General features: G+C 38.2%; 3 protein-coding genes across 3 annotated transcripts in view; 2 read left to right on the top strand and 1 right to left on the bottom strand.

Moving 5' to 3' along the window:
* Positions 1 to 11,903, bottom strand: part of LOC112149848 (transmembrane protein 255B) — a 19,776-nt gene extending 7,873 nt beyond the window's left edge. Inside the window, exons 1-5 of the mRNA XM_024277806.1 lie at positions 11,790 to 11,903; positions 9,716 to 9,925; positions 7,223 to 7,362; positions 6,210 to 6,272; positions 138 to 227 (exon numbers count right to left, since the gene is read on the bottom strand). Coding sequence (XP_024133574.1) covers positions 138 to 227; positions 6,210 to 6,272; positions 7,223 to 7,362; positions 9,716 to 9,782 — 360 coding nt within the window. The 5' untranslated portion in view covers positions 9,783 to 9,925; positions 11,790 to 11,903. The remainder of the gene's footprint in view (positions 1 to 137; positions 228 to 6,209; positions 6,273 to 7,222; positions 7,363 to 9,715; positions 9,926 to 11,789) is intronic.
* On the top strand, positions 11,842 to 13,818 carry rnf7 (ring finger protein 7). Its single transcript, XM_024277808.1, has 3 exons — positions 11,842 to 12,059; positions 12,180 to 12,227; positions 13,432 to 13,818. Exons 1-3 carry the CDS (start codon positions 11,897 to 11,899, stop codon positions 13,548 to 13,550), a joined length of 330 nt encoding a protein of 109 aa, XP_024133576.1. The 5' UTR covers positions 11,842 to 11,896; the 3' UTR covers positions 13,551 to 13,818.
* A 1,428-nt stretch (positions 13,819 to 15,246) lies between these two features.
* grk7b (G protein-coupled receptor kinase 7b) overlaps positions 15,247 to 19,038 on the top strand; it is a 5,858-nt gene continuing 2,066 nt past the window's right edge. The window contains exons 1-3 of the mRNA XM_024276978.2: positions 15,247 to 16,433; positions 16,849 to 17,286; positions 18,183 to 18,454. Of these exons, the coding sequence (XP_024132746.2) occupies positions 15,816 to 16,433; positions 16,849 to 17,286; positions 18,183 to 18,454 (1,328 nt within the window). The 5' untranslated portion in view covers positions 15,247 to 15,815. The remainder of the gene's footprint in view (positions 16,434 to 16,848; positions 17,287 to 18,182; positions 18,455 to 19,038) is intronic.

Raw genomic sequence — 19,038 nt, 5'->3', positions numbered from 1 at the left:
AATGAATTCTGGGGATATCTCCTTTCATGGATGTGTCGGGCCCTGAGGTTTATTTATGAACGCTTGAGGACCTGCTGTGTCTGCGGTTTCATCATCAAAAGCACGCGTTTTGTGGGGTATCGGAGAGGGTGACCCACCATGTTCAGGACGATGCAAACGCCATCAATCAGGAGGCAGAAGAAGGAGGTGATGATCCCTAAACTGAGGAAAACAATGGCGGCTGTCAGCTGCAAGAGGAGAAGAGAAACAAGAAAACAAGAAGAGTTAACGCAAAACAGATGAATGCAAACTGAACGGAAAAACCTATGTTTGTAAACTATATTTTATCAATGCAAATGAATACAAATAACTTTTTTCTATGTTTTTATGAGATGCACACATTATCTCACCAAATATTTGTATCTAGTTTCTAGTTTAAATACCTTATTAGACGTGATATGAGACTAAACTAACCTAGGGACTTTTCATTGACATACGAAGAGTTCTCTTAGGACAAAAAGTCTTGAATATCCTACAACTGCAGTAGTACCATAATGAAACATATATATATATTTATTTTACTTTACATTATATTTTTAGATTGGAAAAAGCATAACTCTCAAAATAATAATAATAAAAAAAAATAGAATACAGGATGTTTCTCCCTTGTAAAAAAAAATCTACCAAAAAACAATAACGGAAATCTTGAAATTAACTAAAATCTGTCATATTTACGGTAAGTTTATTGCTTTGGAAATTGGCTTTATGCCTTAAAATGAACTTGTAGTGCAAAAGAAAAAAAAACAAAAATAAATAAATCCTATTTTATGCATCTCAACAATCTATAATTTCTCAACAATAATCATCTAAAGAATAGAACAAGAATTACACATTTTAAGATACATTTATCTGGAAAATTATACATAAATCTTTGATTACTTTCAAAATCATTTCCTGCTGTTGTTAAGTGCATTTAAATTGTGCTATGAATCAAAACTGTCATAGTTTCCCAAAAAGGTGCAACTGTTTCTTAAACGAGATCAGCTAATCATCAAAAATAAAACTTCGGATAAAAATACAATGTAAAGAAAAAAACTGCTTTATTGGAGATTTTGCCCAAAATATGATGCTTCAAGATCAAATTATCCAACAAGATATTCAAGATTATGTCTTAACAAGTCATCACATCTAAATGAAAAATGGTCAGTAATATATGAGTTACAAATCAAGAATATGCACGCACCAATCCAAAGTTATGCACATATTAGGAATTACGCATGTACAATAGTCCTCTAGAATAGTGTGAACTATCCAATCGTACTCCAGTTAGTAATCAAACTAATAACAGTTAGAAGAATGAACAAAATATGCCTCTTAGAAACAGTTTCACAGCAACATGTCAAGATTGTGTCTCCCGGTGAATAATGTGAAGATGATTTGTGGGTTTGTCCGCACTGGAACTCTATTTTGGATCAACTCTTTCCCATTTTACAGCATTATCAAATAAAAAGTGTATTTCATTCCCAAACTTTATAAAGTCAAATCCTTAAAACCAAATCCAACAACAACAGATTTTCTCCAAAAGACTCCGGCGTGAACTCATGTTCACAGATGACCTTTTCTCCAGAGCGTTTGTGTATTTAGTTGACTGTGGCTCCATCTGGGATGGATTCTCTTTTTTTATTTGTAACTTTTTTAAATTATACATAAAATTACCTAAATCATAAATGGGTATTTGTGCTGCATTTATTCACTTTTCAAAAAAAAAAAAAATAGATGTAACCCATTGAATCTATTGTAGACACAGCTGCAAGCTCTGGGTTTCATGTACTTTGTGGAAATTAAACATTAAAGCTTTGTGTTCACATAAATAAATCGATTTTGTGTATCTTTATAAAGTGTTGAAGTTTAAAGTGTAATTTTCACCTGTGATTAAATTCTAGCTCAGAATGTATTCTTACTTATCAGTAGATACTCGTTTTTTGGGGGAAAAATGATACATTTGTCTCTTAGGTAAGAACATTTTTGAGCTACAGATTGCATATATTTCACATTTCCTTCAAAGTAATAACTTTATAAAACTTTATTATTCATACCACTGATGATACTTATCTCTAACGATTAGGTATGCCACATTTCTTGGTTTAAAACTGAACCATATGTTACAACATTGAACTGAATTGTGGGGAAAGTGAATCGTTGCATCCCTGAAAAGAATGAACATATGTTTTGTTTAGCTCTCCTTGGCTTTTTTTTAAATAAGATATTTGACTTTTGACCATTTGTTAAGATCAAATAAGCAACAAACGAGACTAGAAAAACGTTTACTCTTAAAGACCCATCTAAATTAACATTGTATTCTTGTTGCATTTTTCTCACAATGGATGACAAATAAAAAGAAAATAAAGCTAAAAATTGTATTTTTGAGTATTTCTTTGTTCAAATTGTTGTAAATCAGTTTGAAAAAGCTTGTAGTTGTGACGGGGCCACAAACTCCCTCCTCCGCTCTATTCTAATGCATAACCTTGCAGACAATTAGATCCATGTACGTCATGTTTGTTTTTACCTCATCCAAGCTGGTATCTGGATTAAAACTGTACGACTGGATAGCTCCAACATTGCTCAACATTTTTGTTGCACCTGTAATGTTAGGTTGGGCTTGTGAGGGCTGTAAGACTGTAAACAAGGGGTGATGGGAAGTTTTTCTTTTGGCTAAAAGCACATATTCATAAATAAAAGACCACTGGAAATGTGTTTTTTTTTAAAATCAAAAGCTGATCAAACTGGGACTTTACTACTTTTATTGGCAAGAAGAAAATAAAATGTTTCCAGTAGTGTTTTAAATATTATTATGAAGTTTTAAACCAAAATCCCACAATCTAAATGTCTTAAAAAGCCATATTTAATTTTGATTTGGAGCCTCTGTTTCCTCTGGGGGGGCGTGACCATTGGTGATGAGCTAAGTAGCCCCGCCCCTGACCCCTGTTTCTGTTGTACAATATTGTAAATGTCCAGCCGTATCGTTTTGAGTCGGATGCCAGCTGGCCGAGGAAAGTGAAGAGCTTTCCATTAACTATGAAATGGATCGAATTGGATCTGCAATAATGAATTCACAATTAATTCTTGCAATTATTGAAAAAAAAAGTTTTTGCACTTGGAGGAGGTGGTTTTGGGCCGTATCACCGGTTTGATAGACAGTGATTTCAATGGAGATACACTCAGAAATGCAAAAATTAAATGATTTCATATTACATTTTTTTCGCCCTTCATAAGAAAAATGCCACATATACATGTTAAAAACTAAATAAAACAGAGTGGGTCTTTGAATGAGCTTTGTTGGCCTTCTGAAACAAACCTGCTGGACCTGAAAACAGATCTGGACTTTTTTTTGTTCTGTCGCTATTGTAAACTCCTAACTAAATCTAAAAGTCCCTTATTTGAAGTGTTTTCAGCAAAATGAGCATAAAAACTTAAGACGTTAAGCTGATGAGCCATAAAAAGCAAAGTGGAAATAAATTCCAAAAACACTAACTTTGCCGCCTCAGTGTAATCAAGTGCCTGGTGCAGAACTGCACATTAAAGGACTGTTGAAAGACTGAGGAGTAGATCAACATTTCAGTCTGTTTCACATTCACAGTTTTTGAGAGCAGCAGGAGGAACATAAACTCCAACAGTTCTGGTTTTCTGCCACTGTAAACTCCATCCTGTTTGTTTTTCCACTTGACCTGCTTTGACTCCACTATCAGCAGCATCAAACCAACACGCCGCCTTGACCAGACCGTCTGTTATCTGTTTGCAACGGTTTTTAGGTTCATGTTTGAACGAATGAGTTCTGATCTGAGAAACAAACATTGGATTGATGCTCCTCTGGCAAAAGCTTTAGTAAAAAAAATTACAAACAGCAATTTATAAAGTTTCCAAAAACTTCTGGAAGCGTTTGCTGGGTTTCTCCTGGTGGAGATCACACAAACTCACTTTCATGTTGCAGGAATTTACACATGTTCCAAATTCCACTAATAAAATATCTCTTAAAATGCCTCAGTTGTTTGTAATCTGATAAAAATCAAATACCGTGGGATTTCAAATTAAAATTCTTATAGATTTTTTTTTTTTATGACGATGACGTCCAACCTGAAAAGTTCCCATCCTGAAGAACGAAGAAGGTTATCACCTTTCCTTCTTTGTGGTTGACCATCAAACTCAATAAACACTTGTGGTTAGTGATGGGAGATTGTTCTCTGCATTTGACCCATCCCCTGGGGGAGCAGTGAGCTGCAGACACAGGCGCACTCGGGAACCATTTGGTGGTTTAACTCCCAATCCAACCCTTAATGCTGAGTGTCAAGCAGGGAGACACTGGGTCCCATTTTTACAGTCTTTGGTATGACTCAGCCGGGATTTGAACCCACGACCTTCCAATCTCAGGGCGGACACTCTACCGCAAGGCCAGTGAGCTGGTTTTCTTAAAAGGAAAAATAACATTTTTCTTCCAGTGAAGATAACTTTAAACTAGTCAGAAATAACCTATATACACCATTAATATGGTAAAAGGTTGAAAAAAAATGACAATTCTACCTGTAAATGTCTGGGTTTTGCTGCATTATCAGCACAGGTGACTAGAGGCCCAGCAACTATCACTCCAGGGTCCTAACTGTACAATGTGTTTGCTATTTGAAGGCTGACAGATGAATAAGAAACTCTTGTGAAATCATATTAGCACAGCTGAAAACAGTTTGGCTGATTAGAGAAGCTCTTAAACTGACCTTCCTTTGAGTAGTACGAGTATCTGGAGCATCACATTTGTGAGGTAGCTGAAATGCTCAAAATGGCCAGAAAAAGAGAACTTTAATGTGAAACATGACCGTCTTTTATTGTTCTTAAAAATGAAGGCTATTCAATGCCCTACTCTCTTTAGAGAACAGCACAAACAGGCTCTAACAGAATAGAAAGAGAAGTGGGCGGTCCCGCTGCCCAACTGAGCAAGAAGAAGTATTAGAGTTTTCAGTTTAAGGAAAAGGCGCCTCACATGTCCTCAATTAAAGTCTTCCTTCATTAAATGGTTCCTGCAAAACACCAGTGTCAGCATCTACAGTTCAGAGGCGACTTCAGGATGCTGATCTTCAGGGCAGAGTGGTAAAGAAGAAGCCATATCTGAGACTAACACAAACATTGGACAAAGTGGGGGATTGGTTCAGGGTAAAAGGGACTTTAAATAAAAAAATGCATTACCTTCTTAATATTGATACTTCCAACACTACTTGTGGTTCAAAAAAGTTACAATAATAATAATAATAAAACTCAGGCTTTTTTATGGACCTCATAAACTCTTTCTACAACCTGAAAGTGTCTCTAAAGAACGTCCTAGACAAAGATTTTAGCCACCAACCTGCTCAGACATAATCAGAACTACACTTTTATCCCACATTTGTCAAACTGTATCAGAGCTTTGGAATAGGATTTCATGGAAGGTTGTCTGATGCCTGCAGCTCTAATAAATGACGCCTCTACAACCTCTCTAAGTTGATCAATAAGATGTTTGTTGGAGAAGCTGGACGGGAAACTTGGCACAGTCCTAGCACATGGGGGTGCTTTTTTCATTTAATAGACGTATAAAAGAAATGAACAAATAGGATCATGATGAGTGCAGTCAGGCGTGTCATCATTTCAGTAGTAGTTTGATCTTTAAGAAGAAACAATGGAGGCAGGAAGGAGAAACCTCCATCTGGAACATGATAGAAGGCCTCAGATTATTTAAAAGGCACTTTAGGTGACAGCAGAATAAAAGTCAAAAGTGGATATATTTTTATTTTCTGATGATCAGCTTGATCTCACAACACAAAGAAGCTATCCTCATGAACTCATAAATATGAATAAATCCATCAGGAAACGACAAATCCCACAAGTTCATGAAAATGTGTCCTGCTGAGATGCTCTTAAAAGTTGTAAATCTTGCATTGGAGCTCTTTAAAAGAGATATCTTCTATACATCTGCGAACTTAGTCACATCCACCCGGATGGGGGGGGTTGACCCCTATGGATGCCATTGGTTTTTGAGTTGTCCTTCATAGAGAGGAGCAGATGAATCTGAAGGGGGGTGCAGGTGAGGCATGAACATTTTCACTCTATGGGCTCACCGAGCAGGCTCCACCGTGCAATGAATTAAATGAAAAAAGAAATGTGTTTTAGTGTTGTGTGTTGGTGGAGAGGAGGCCTGTGCGCTCATACTGTACCAGCTGCTGGCGGTTCTCGTCCAGGAGGAGTCCCAGGAGTCCCAGAAAACAGCCAAGGGTCAGCTGCAGAGTGTGAAATATCATAAAGGAAGAGTTATGCAATCCACAAACATGAACTTCATTTTAATTAAAACCATCACACACTTAATGATTAGTCCCAATGATGAGTGGAAAGGCAAGATCAGAACTTCCTTTGTGATTTTAATGCACTGGATATTCTATACACTGAGAAAGGATACAATTCCATCAAGTATTCTCATCTACTTTCCAGTTATTTCACTTGAAATAACACAGAACTTTGTAGTTACTTTTTGTTCAGATGTAATGACTCATTTAAAATCGTAAATATCTTGTTGAGTCATAGTGACAGAAATGTCACTATGTTGAGATTTTTTTTGCTTGTTTTTCAATGAATTTGTCTCATACAGTTCTGACCAGAGCAGAAGGGAAGACTGAAGAGAGTATAGCCTTCGCTCAGCCATGTGAAGGCGGGGCAAAAGGGGGCGGGGAAGGGCAGCATCACTTGCAGCTTTAATTTCAAGATTTTATTTTGATCTAAAAGGGCAGAACATCACAACTTTGTTGTAAGAAACCCTACAAGACTACTTGTTCTAAGGACAGATTTTTTCACCTATACAAAGGAAAACTTTGATGAACACTTTGGAATTACGTGTGACTTTTTTTCTATTTTTGTGGCTAACTTATCATCGGTTCCCGGAAAATAAAATATTGTCTTTCAGCTTAAAACAGTTGGAAAGCCCAACAAGTGTCCGTTGTATAACTGTCCATCACTGCTGTTACACTCTTCCAAGCGAACACCTGCAGGACTACAGTGAGAGCATTTATGGCTGCAGCATCGGGATGGATTGCTGCTTTAATTCCATAATGAACACCACATGCTGGGGATGTTTGAGACCTTCCCGCTGGGAGCCACAAACCAGGCATGATCGGGGTCGTCTGCAGTCACATGACTAGCACAAAAACCAACACATCAGCGACACAAGAACACTCACAATGACTCCAGAGCTGTAGCCGGTCACAATCACGCTCTCTGTGATGGTTGTTGTGTAGATTCCCAGCACCACCAGCAGCAGGGACAGACTGAGCATGCCCAGTACCAACCAGAAGGCCCTCCTGACCCTCAGCATCGCCCCTGACAGAAAAAAAAAACAAACTTTCCAGTCAAATATCCAGGAGCAGGAGGGGTAAAAACATCAAATATTTGACTTTGGAGAAACCAAAAAACCACACAGTTGAATTTCATCCTCATCTTTGAATGCTTTATTGGATTAAAGATGCTCAGAGACTAATATATTTCACATGAATGCAGGATGACTTTGCATCTATCTCTTTAAACTTTGAAGAAGCCATGACAAAAGGCAATGCTTCAATACAGATGTTGCTGCAAAAAAAAGGGGCTAAATACACCGGATGAGTTCCACACTCCCTCAGCACTGAAGATCTATGGAGTTCTTGCAGGAACTGCCGATAAAAATGAAGTGAAAACAGAGAATAGGGGGACAATAAAAGGTTTTGCCTCATTCTGTACACGATGTTCTGAAAACATTTAAATTTAAGGGCCTAAAGGAAACTGAACAAAACTTAAAAAACTAAAAATGTCTATGAGAAGAAACTCCAGCAGAAGGTGATTCTGTCTCTTCTCATCTTTGAGGAATTTGCTGCAAGAGTTGGTCTCTTCACCTGCTTCAGTGAAACACCTGACAGCTTCCAGCTCTGCAAAATGATCTTTCTCCTTTTCCAGTTTTATTTTTATCCAATTGCACTTTTATTCTATATTCAGACATGTTCTGATTGGAAAATGGTTTAAAAAAGTGAAGACTACCTTTTGATAAGTCTTAACCATGATCGACAATTGGTTTAAAAGCTCAGGATGTGCACTTTTAAATCTTTAAATTGCTTACAAGGATGTTATTTGAGGAAACACTCCTGAGAATTCCCAAATTCCATCATGGATGCTGCTGCTATTACCCATGGAGACCTTGCGGGGCAGGGGGGGGATGGTAACCTTCAGTCTATGTAACATATCCATAAAACAGGACATCATTTTTCAACTACTAAAAGGTTTCTTTGCACACAGGCTGAGTCTGGACTTCCTCCACAGAAGCTTTTTTAACAATATTCCAGCTCATATATATTAAGGAATTTGAAGCAGAACTGTGGCTGGAACCTTTTCCTCAGATTTACAGGGTGAACAGTTACAAACACAACCCTGGATCCAGTCAGACCTGCTCCCCAGACTCTGCCGCCTCAAGATCTGACAGCTGGAGTTTCACATCAAGGATATTATGTTCAAACGCAGAACCTGAGTTTAAGTTACAACAAGCTACAAAACTTTTACTTTGGACAGTTAACTCCACACAGCTCCATATAAAAATATACATGTTTTTAAGTCTTGTTTTTTCAAGAGCATAAAATACATTTTTTGTTTTTAGACATTCAGAGTAATATACAAGATTTAACATTGTTTAACTTCTCTTTGCTCAACACTTTTCAAAGCTTTTCTCAATATCAGCACAGTGGAGAATGTGTCGTCCCATTAAAAAATAAGAAAATAACAATTAAAATGAGTTCAAGTCCTTTTGCTCCACACTCTTGACAATAGAAAAGCTAGATTTAAGCCTAAAAAAGTCACATTACACTGTCATTTTTGGTTCAATTTTAAGAATATTATTTTAAAGTTCAGTAAAGTTAAACTGGCATTTATTTTTATGATTTTGGACGCAAAAAATTTGATTTATGTTCTAAAAGTAAGTGTTAGTTTCAGATTTTTTAAGGATTTATTAAGATGAATCAACTAGTACTAAGATGATGGTGAGCTAAAATTTCTATTTTTGATAAAAAAAATATGAAAATATGTTTACTATTTTCATTTTGACAATTCCAGTTTTAGATTCTTCAAGGGCTGGTCGTCCAGGAAATAAAATGTAGTAATGGAAAAAATGTAACTGAGGGTGGCAACTGCAGCAAAACAGATTATATTCTCATCAGTTCATTATTACATTCATGCACGACTTTGTTCAGTCAGTAAAGTGGTCACCAGCAGTCCTAACCTCATCACAACAATGACAAAGATGATATCAACTTTGAATTTTGCATGAAATATTTGCAGGAAATGTGAACCTTTTTTGTTGCATCACATTAGATTTTTGTGTTTTATCATTTGAAATGCAGCTTTTTAAAAATCAATTTAAAGATGAATTTATTTCTAACATCAAATGTTGTTATTTTAGGAAGATACCACTGTTACAAAAACTCCTATCTTATAGTTAAACACTCTTAAAAACGTCAAAGTAAATGTTTAAAATAAACTCATTTTGCCTTAAATGCTATTAAATGAATTCTCCCTTTTGTTTTTTTCCATGTCCGGTCCTCTTTTTTAAAGATATTATTCTTGTTAAATATATCATTTTAAAAACTCAGTTAAGCCTTAATTGTCCTGAATGGATTCAATTAAAGTGCCTCAAAGCCTCCCCCGTGTGTCTTACCTGTTGTTTTGCTCATAAACACAGAAGTTTGTAACTTTCCAGCTGCTCCCTGAATCCTTGCGGTCATGACAGAACCAGTGGATGAAATGAAGACGACCCTCGACTCTCTCCCGGGCAGCGACAGTCTCTGGATCCACAGCTCTGTTGAAGGTTCACTGCTGGGAGCTGTGAGTGCTGACTACAACCACTGACTGAGTGATCCTGCCTGTGCTGCATTCAAGGAATGATGAAAACACCAGTCCCCCCACTATTAACTCCCCTCACAAAATACAGGGCAAGAGAGGTACATAGCAAATTAGGCAGTTCTGTTTGTGTGAAAATGAAGTCCAGAACAGTCAATTTGCATAAAGGTGGAACATTGAAGGCGGAGAAACATCACAAGCCGGTGGGACTTCCTATACTAAAGATTTATTTGTACTCTTTAAGCAGGACTCTTTAAGTAGAAACCCGGTCACATTTACAGCCCACTCCAATGATAAGGATGTTTTTAGCATGTTTTTGTGGCATTTTTCTGATGATGGAGGACATCTACAAAGAAAATCAAGCTTAAAATTGCAATTCTGAGGGTTTTTTTTTATTTAAATCCTTGTGAATCAGGAGCAGATGGGAAAATTTTTTTGAAAAAGAGAGTATTTGTGACGTAGAAGATACACTGGGTGGGCCACAAACATCCATTCTGATGCATCCACTTGAAGACAACCAGATCCATCTATGTTTTAGTTTTCCTCGTCTGAGCTGGGATTCGGCTCAAAACTGTAAAGCTGGATAGCTCTGATACTGGTTGATATTTTGTTACTATTGTAATCTAAGATTGAGGAGGTGTAATATAGTGGGACATAGTGTAAACAGGTGACATGGTGAGGGACGGGGTCAATGGTCCCACCCACAACTCAGTTTCTGATGAACTCCAAAAACTGTCCTATAAAATAACAGTTTTTTTTAAGCTAAAAATGGCATTATCATAATTAAAAGTTCATTTTGAAAATTTAATAAAAGATTATTAAAGTGGATCTTGACAATCCAGTGGTCAGGAAGTACAAAAACGGTTCTGTATCCACTGCTTTAAATCGTGATTTCCCAGAAAACAGTCTGGCTCCCCTTTCATGAAGACACTTTGCAACAGATGCTCTGTGAACTCACAACACACTCGAGGATCCAGCTGCTGTGAAAAGATAGGAACTTCCTGCCAAATTAAACTTTCAGAAGTTTGTTCAAAAGAATCAGGCCTCGTTTCAGACTCCAGAGGCGTCGCCGTGATGTTCTGTGCATGTTTGTGTTTCATCTGATGAAGACTGACGGCTTCCTTTGTGGATCTCTAAGCAGAAACACGTTTAATGACAAAGCAGCTACAAACTGGAAGGTTTTACAGGAAACAAACTCGTCTCTGAACCCAGCATTGACTGTCTATCCTAAAAGTTGACTCAGTAATCAAATATGACCAAATAAGCAAATCATTGATGTTCTTCTAGAAAGAAAAATAAGTGAATGCTAATTTAGCTTCACGTATGAAAGTATTTATATGTATGGATGTGTTTTAAGAACATAACTATAAATTTAATGAAGTAGGATTCATTTTTATTTGTTTTTAATGTGTTGTGCAATGTAAATAGCATATATATGGTACTGTTAGGCAACATGATTAACTATTTACTGTACTCAATCTCAATTGTTATATAAATATACAGAATATTTATTTATCTTTATTTATAAATGAAATATTTGCATAAATAAATTACATATTTTTACACATCTTAATCTGCTAAAATGAAATATGATAAATTATGAAATCAGACCTGTCTGTGACCTGATTTCTAACTGATAAAATGCTTAAAAAAAAAAAAAAAAAAGCGTCTTTGCACTTAACTTGTGATGCTAAACACAGTGGACTATTCCTAAATAAAGCCTAGTTTATGTGCCACAAAATACATTTTAAAGAGAAAATTCAAGCCCTTAAAGTTCAGATATTGCTTTTTGTAAGAATTTGGCTGACACGGTTCTACAAAAACACATTAAATAATATAAATAGTCTTCAAAGCATTTAAAACAGCGCAAATAGACTAAAACAGGTGCAAACCTCCAGATGGTTTCTTCCGTTTCCTAAATGTTGAGAAACAGCGCCCTCTGCCGTCGCCGTAAGAACAAGCATCCATCTGGTTTAGCTAAGCTAACGGTGGAGCCGAGATGGACGACGGGGACGAGCCGGGGTTGGTGCTCTCTCACACTTCTTCAGGATCCAAGACGGGGAGTGACAAGATGTTTTCCCTGAAGAAATGGAACGCCGTGGCCATGTGGAGCTGGGACGTGGAATGCGACACGTGTGCGATTTGTCGGGTACAAGTAATGGGTAAGTGTTTGACAGCTAGCTTAACACCCGGCTAACCCGTGCTAGCTTGGCTAACACTGTCGTGATTGACGGATGTAGGCTTCTTTGGTGCTTTAACTTTTATTCCTCACACTTTTACAGACGCGTGCCTCCGATGTCAGGCGGAGAACAAACAGGAAGACTGTGTTGGTAAGACGCTCCGAGCTTTTAAACGTCCATCAGCAGCAGAATCGGTTAACCGGATATGCTAACGAGGGTTTTCATCAAACCTGTGTCCTACCACAATAAAAGCCCAGGTGCGCGGATTTCTCGATTTAAAAGCAGAAAAACCTTATTTATTCTAAATTTCAATTATGTTTTTAATATACAAAGTGCAAAAACAGAATAGTAACAGGGAGAACGCCAGAAGATGACATCTACATTACAAACGCACATTACAATAAATCAAAAAAATATTCAAACACACATGTCATGTATTTATAGCATTTTTCTTTCTATTATGAATTAAAAATAAACATTGCAAACATAAAAATGTGATTTGAAAATTTGAAATTTAACGATTAGCTTATAACTAGTAAATAGATTAAACAACACTTTTATGTTCAAGTCTATAATTTTCCTTTGAAAACAAAATATTTATATGTTTAAATTTCAACCAAATGTTTGAGTCAATATCACACTTTATAAATGTGTGCCTTCTTTTCAAATTGTTTTTTGGTTGTAGCACATTTCCCAAATATGTGACTCATTATTTGAGTTAATGTCGCAATAAACATAAAAAAGATTAGAAATAAAAGTTGTTTTTTTCTCCAAGCTTTACAATTTTTTTATCACATTGTGAGATGTGATCTTTTAGTTATGATTGTCATTTTTAGCTAAAAATTAAAACAAAAATTTCTAGGACACAGTTTCTACAAAGTGGCGGAAGTTCATTAGAAATTCGTCTGAGTGGTGAGCAAGACCATTAGAGCGGAGCGACCCCGCCCCCCTTTCCCCTCCCTGTTGCAAAGAGTTGCTGAGGGAGCTTTTGACCCACCCAGCGTGTTTTCTATGTCGCAAATACTACTTTACAAACGGCATCTCTCGTCTGCTCCTTATTCACGACAATTTGAGCAAAGAAATACTCAGAAAAGCTTTATTTTCTTTATACATGTCCTCAGTCGTTAGAGAAATGGCACAAGAACATGATAAAAAATGTTTTTATCAGAATGGTTCTGTATTAGTTTGAGAGCAGATAAGTACAAACAAATTAACTTATATTTTCTTCCCTTCTTAACTTTTTGTAAACAAAAACAGGAAGAAAAATAAAAGCACCTATAAAAATGTGTTTCATTCTATCTTTGTGAAGTTTGTCATTCAGTTTCTAACCCGTTTCTCCGCCTCCGTCTTCCAGTTGTTTGGGGCGAGTGCAACCACTCCTTCCACAACTGCTGCATGTCCCTTTGGGTGAAGCAGAACAACCGCTGCCCCCTCTGCCAACAAGACTGGGTGGTGCAGAGAATCGGCAAATGAGGACTGAGCCCGCGGGTTCTTCTGAGCCGTTCTGCCATTCTCCTGTGCCGCCTTCCTACTCACCATCCCATGTTTCCTGTAGTCACGGCGTGGAAGGAGGGCGGGGAACAAACACGTGCACAGATCAGCTGCTGTACGCATCAGAAGCCTCGGGGAGGGACAGATGACAATTTACAGTGTTTGACATGTAAGATTTATTTGATGTATGTGGCGGTGTTTGGCACAAGATGTGGTTTTTATTTTAGAAATAAAAGAATTGTGAAAGCTCCAGGTTTGTTTTTGTTTAAATCATTTTTCCATAATCCTATATAACCATTCTTATAATAGTTAATACGTGCATTTATGAGACCCCTATATCATTAGTATGATCCAAACGTTCCTAAAAATCATATTTTATGCAATTAGGTCCACGTTTTCTGCCCTGTAGTTCATCATTCTTCCACTAGGGGCAGTAGAAGGGCATTTTCCTATTCTTTTCAAAATGGCAGCTTCCAAAATCTCAGAAACACATTTGGCGGGAAACGTTTTGCTAATTTTATGGTGAGAACAATTCATCTATTGTTATTCATGTTTTTAAATGAGTACTTGCTGTATTAAATGGCACAAAATTTGCTTTTAATGAATTCTTTGTAATCCAGTTACACCATGTTAAAAACATGTTGAGAGCAAAAAACTTGCCAAAGTGTAATAACTGATACTATTTATGTGTTAATAAATTATATTGCAAAAGTTCAGTGTGGATTTAAAGGGTCCAAGCACATTTAATTAAAAAAAAAGAATTTTCTGTCAATTCATTGGGTTAGTAGGCCGTATTAGGATAAACTAAAACAGTTCTCAAATTTAAGACACAATAGTAAAGCTGGAAAAAGATTTTCCGAATTCTTTGAAGTTCCATCTCAATCATCTTTTGATCTGTTGTAAAATCGTTCCCAGTGGTCGTTTGATTATAATCATGTCATTTTAGCCAAAAAAAAAACTTTTTAGGACATAGTTTTTGCAGTGCAGAGTATTCATTAAAAATTCCCCTCAGGTGTTGGTAACTCCACCCTTCATCCCATCGTCCATCTGTTTGCACGCTCTCCCACTAGCCTATAGCTCCTCACGCCCTCTACCTAATATTACTGGTGCAACAAAAATGGTGCGATCCAGCCGTACAGTTTTAAACCTTATTCCAGCTCAGATGAGGAAAACAAAGACGTAAATTGATCTAAGTGGATGGATCAGAATGGAGTGGAGCGGGGAGCTTGTGACCAGCGTATTTTCTACGTCACAATAAGATCTTTTCAAGCAGCATTTTTTTGTCTCCTCCTCATTTAAATTTTGAGCAAATAAATACTCATAAATGTAATTTTTATCCTAATTTTCTTGCTATATGTCAGAAAAGATGCCACAAGAACATGCTGAAACATAAAAAACACCACTTTCATTGGTGTCTTTAACCTGCAGATAAACTCACTAATGGGAGTAATTTGATTGGGAAGTAGCTGCTCTCTGTGCTGCGAGCGCTGGATCACATGGAGCTTAAGCTGGTCCTGTTACACCGCTAAGCTGCACAACATTAACCAAACAAAACTAGGGACATCAAAGAAGTGGCTTCATTATGTTCTTTGTGTATTTCTAGTTTTACATGATTTTTTTGTGTTTGCTGTCTTTGGCTGCACACACAAACTGTGAATTCAGTGAGGTAGAGTTACCGGCGTAATTGACTTAGTCATGAGGCTAATGACCGCTGGCCTCGTCGCCCTTGTTTGACATGTGAGGTTTTATGGCATGAAGCTGTTTCAGGGTTTTGTGACAGAACCCCCACCATCCATTTATGCTATTTTATAACCAATTTTCACCACAACCTGGGATCAAAAAAGTAAAGGATAATTTTAACTGGATAAAACTCACTCAATTTTCAGTTCCTGAGCTCCTAAGTGTGATTGTTTGACCACACATAGGTGTGTTTGATAGAAGTTGAACTTACTGTAACTTTTAAGGTATGACCTGCTACTTTGTTAGCTGCAGTCCAATCACAGCTCACTTTGTGTCTCCTAAGAATAGACTGGCCCAAAGCCTCTTAACCACGGACCACATAAGTTGCTTTCCCTGCGTGCTCATCTTTGCATAAACGTGCAAAGGCACTTAGCAGGAGCCAAATCCCCGAGCGGCGCGTGGACATGGAGGATGCTCACCAAGCAGGTGCTGCCGGTGCTCACTTGTGCCCAATGAAACGCAAGATGGAGGACCTTGAATCTTGTCGCTTTTTTGCTGCTTTTCAACATGCCACATGATTCCCTCCCAAAGGCTGACCCGGCAGGGCTGGAGAGACTGGTGGTGAACACGGCTTACCTCAAGGCTCAGCAGGGCGGCCGCAATGAGCCGAACATGCAGAGAGAATTCCTGACGCTGCCCAAGCCAAAGAAGTCGACTGCTCCAAGGGGAGCAGGCGAGAAGACCTACGAGTGGCTGTGTGAGCGGCAGCCCATCGGGAAGAAGCTGTTCCTGCAGTTCCTCCTGACCTCTGACCCGCAGCGGGCAGCCGCTGCAGCGTTCCTGCAGGAGCTGCACGACTGGAGCTTTGCTGAGGATGCGACCAGAGAGAAGGTCAGACAAAGGATACTTGCCAAGTTCTGTCATCCTCAGTCTCAGACGTTTCTGTCTTACCTCACAGAAGACTCAAACGTGTGCAGGACCTTATCAGACAAAAGCCTCGATGAGGAAACAGTGCAGAAGATAACAGACGCCACTAAGGACTTCCTGAAGGGGAAACCTTTCCTGGAATACTTGAAGAGCCCCTATTTTTACCGGTTTCTGCAGTGGAAGGAGTGTGAGAGGCAAAAGATTACCGACAAGTACTTTTATGAGTTCAGGACTTTGGGAAGAGGAGGCTTTGGTGAGGTACGTACCTATCAACATCTAAAAACATTCCTCCTTTGAGGAAAAAAGTTAAGTTTGTCTCCATTCTGATTCATCCGTTTTCCTCATCTGACCTGGAATCTGGCTCATAACTGTACAGATGGATAACTTTAATGTTGCTCGCCATTTTTGTTGCACCGCTAATGTTAGGTTGGTGTTGTGATGGGCTGTAAGCTAGTGGGAGAGATGGATAATGGGAAATGGGAGCTGGCTTACTCTCAACACTCCCACCCACAATTCAATTTCTTATGCCGCTCTGCAGAAACTATGTCTCAGGAAACAACACAAGTTGTTTGATTTGGGCTAAAAATGTCATAATCATAGTTAAAAGGTTTTTCAATACTTTAAAGAGGACTTTTAACATGTACCTACACAACGGATGTTGTGGTTTTTGCAGGTTTGTGTTGTGCAGGTGAAGTACACGGGCCACATGTACGCCTGCAAGAAGCTGGACAAGAGGAGACTGAAAAAGAAAAGCGGGGAAAGGCTGGCCCTTCAGGAGAAGCAGATCCTGGAAAAGGTCAACAGTCCCTTCATCGTAAACCTGGCTTATGCCTACGAAAGCAGGACCCACCTGTGCCTGGTCATGGACCTGATGTCTGGAGGAGACCTCAAGTTCCACATCTACGAGTTGGGGGAGAGAGGAATCCGCATGGAGCGAGTGGTTTACTACGTCGCACAGATCATCTCCGGAATCCTCCACCTGCACTCCATGGACATTGTGTACAGAGACATGAAGCCGGAGAACGTGCTGCTGGACGGGAAGGGCCAGTGTCGAGTGTCCGACCTGGGATTGGCTGTGGAGCTGCCGAATGGGAAGATGATCTGCCAGAGGGTCAGTGGAAAACCCACAGATTATTACACATTTGGACTGAAAAACCCTCAAAACTTTCTCCACAGATACATATGTACAGACCTGCTGCACACGTAGAACTGTCACAACTTTCTATCATCATCATCACAAAACAGTTCAGGAGACTAACAGGAAAAAAGAAGAGACCCAGAGGAAGAGGGATTAATCTGATTCGAAGGTGCCTGACCTCAAGCTCGGTTGGACTTTGGAGCACATGCTTGACCGAGCAGAGCTTGTTAGCGTTAGCTCTCTAATCTTTGCACAATTGAAGTGTCTGTCAGAGCAGACGAGTCTGGAGATCCCCTGCAGAGAGCAGACAGGTTATGGTCCAAAGAGCATGCACCCAGACCTTTTCTCATGTGCTGTAATTTAACCGAAAAAAATGTCTAAATATCACAGAAAAGCAATTTTACCTTTTACTTTTGACAGCAGCATATACAAGTTCCTTTCAAAATAAAATACATCCTGTGTGAAATAAGATCCTCCTGCTGCTGCAGATTTATTTGAAGTAGAAACACAAAAAAGTCAAACATTTTTCATAGAACATGACATTGGTGCACCTTTAACTTTTTTTAAATTCTACTGCTGTTAATTATAAACATCCTCACATTGGTGTTCAATTCAGTTTATAGAAATAAAACAAAAATTGTATAAATAATAAAAATAAACAATAACTCTGAAAGTAAATAAACCTTTTTGTTTATTTCTTTAAAGTCAGAGACACAATAGGTGATGAAGGAGAAGCATGCGGCTCCACATTGTGGACCTCTGGGTTAGAAAATAAAGAAATGAAAAATAAGATTACAATAAAAAGTAACTCAATGCATAAATAAATTACATCATTTTCTTAATCTGCTTTTTCACCCCTCTATCTGCAGGCTGGAACAACAGGCTACATGGCTCCTGAGGTTCTCAAGCAGGAGTACTACCGCACGTCTGTGGACTGGTGGGCTCTGGGCTGCAGCATCTACGAGATGGTTGCTGCTCGCCTGCCGTTCAAAGACTTCAGGGAAAAAGTCCAGAACACGGAGGTAACTCGCCGAACTCTGGAGGACGACTGCAAGTTTGAAGACAAACGATTTGATGCTCCCACCAAGGAACTCATCCTCCAGTTCCTCAAGAAGAAGGTGGCTCATCGTCTTGGGTGCCGGTAAGAAAAAACAATATTTCGGGTTTGGTCTATTGACAGAACTGAAATAAGTCCAGAAAACACAGAAAGACAAAGAAATGAACATACAGCAGTGTCACAAATAAGATTTAAAACATATGTCGTATGATAGTGAGTAAATGTTTATTTAGCACCTTTCTCCAATAAAATCACAAAGTGCTTCACAATAGTTAAAGGGAGCATAAAGTCAAACACAAATAGCAAATTGAAACAGCTATCTTAAAAGGTTAAGCTAAAATAAAGATTGAGGCACAAAACAGGTTAAAATCAACAAAAGGCTCTTTTAAATAAAAACGTATTGACCTTAATTTTTAAACACTCAATGGAAATGGAGGGAATTCCAATCACTTAGAAAGTGAGATCTCCTCTGGTTTTATGGCGAGTTTTAGGGAAAGCTAAAAATTTTGCATACCTTAATTACTAAGATGAAGAATGAGAGCTTAAAAGCTCAACAATGTATGTAGAAAGATGAGAAGCCAAATCTTAAAATTACTTCTAAATTTGACTGGAAGGACGATGGAGTTACATGAGATTTTTTTATAGAAGTTTTATGGAATTTTTTTTTT

Source organism: Oryzias melastigma, linkage group LG13 (genome assembly GCF_002922805.2).
Source record: "Oryzias melastigma strain HK-1 linkage group LG13, ASM292280v2, whole genome shotgun sequence".
In the NCBI taxonomy this organism is placed as follows: Eukaryota; Metazoa; Chordata; class Actinopteri; order Beloniformes; family Adrianichthyidae; genus Oryzias; species Oryzias melastigma.
This window is presented reverse-complemented; position numbering and strand designations above follow the sequence as displayed.

Excerpts from the sequence above, each read along its gene's own strand:
- rnf7 (XM_024277808.1), top strand. The coding sequence starts at position 11,897 with ATGGACGACGGGGACGAGCCGGGGTTGGTGCTCTCTCACACTTCTTCA. Across the intron at positions 12,060-12,179 it reads TTGTCGGGTACAAGTAATGG|ACGCGTGCCTCCGATGTCAG; the intron begins GTAAGTGTTTGA and ends ACACTTTTACAG. Across the intron at positions 12,228-13,431 it reads CAAACAGGAAGACTGTGTTG|TTGTTTGGGGCGAGTGCAAC; the intron begins GTAAGACGCTCC and ends TCCGTCTTCCAG.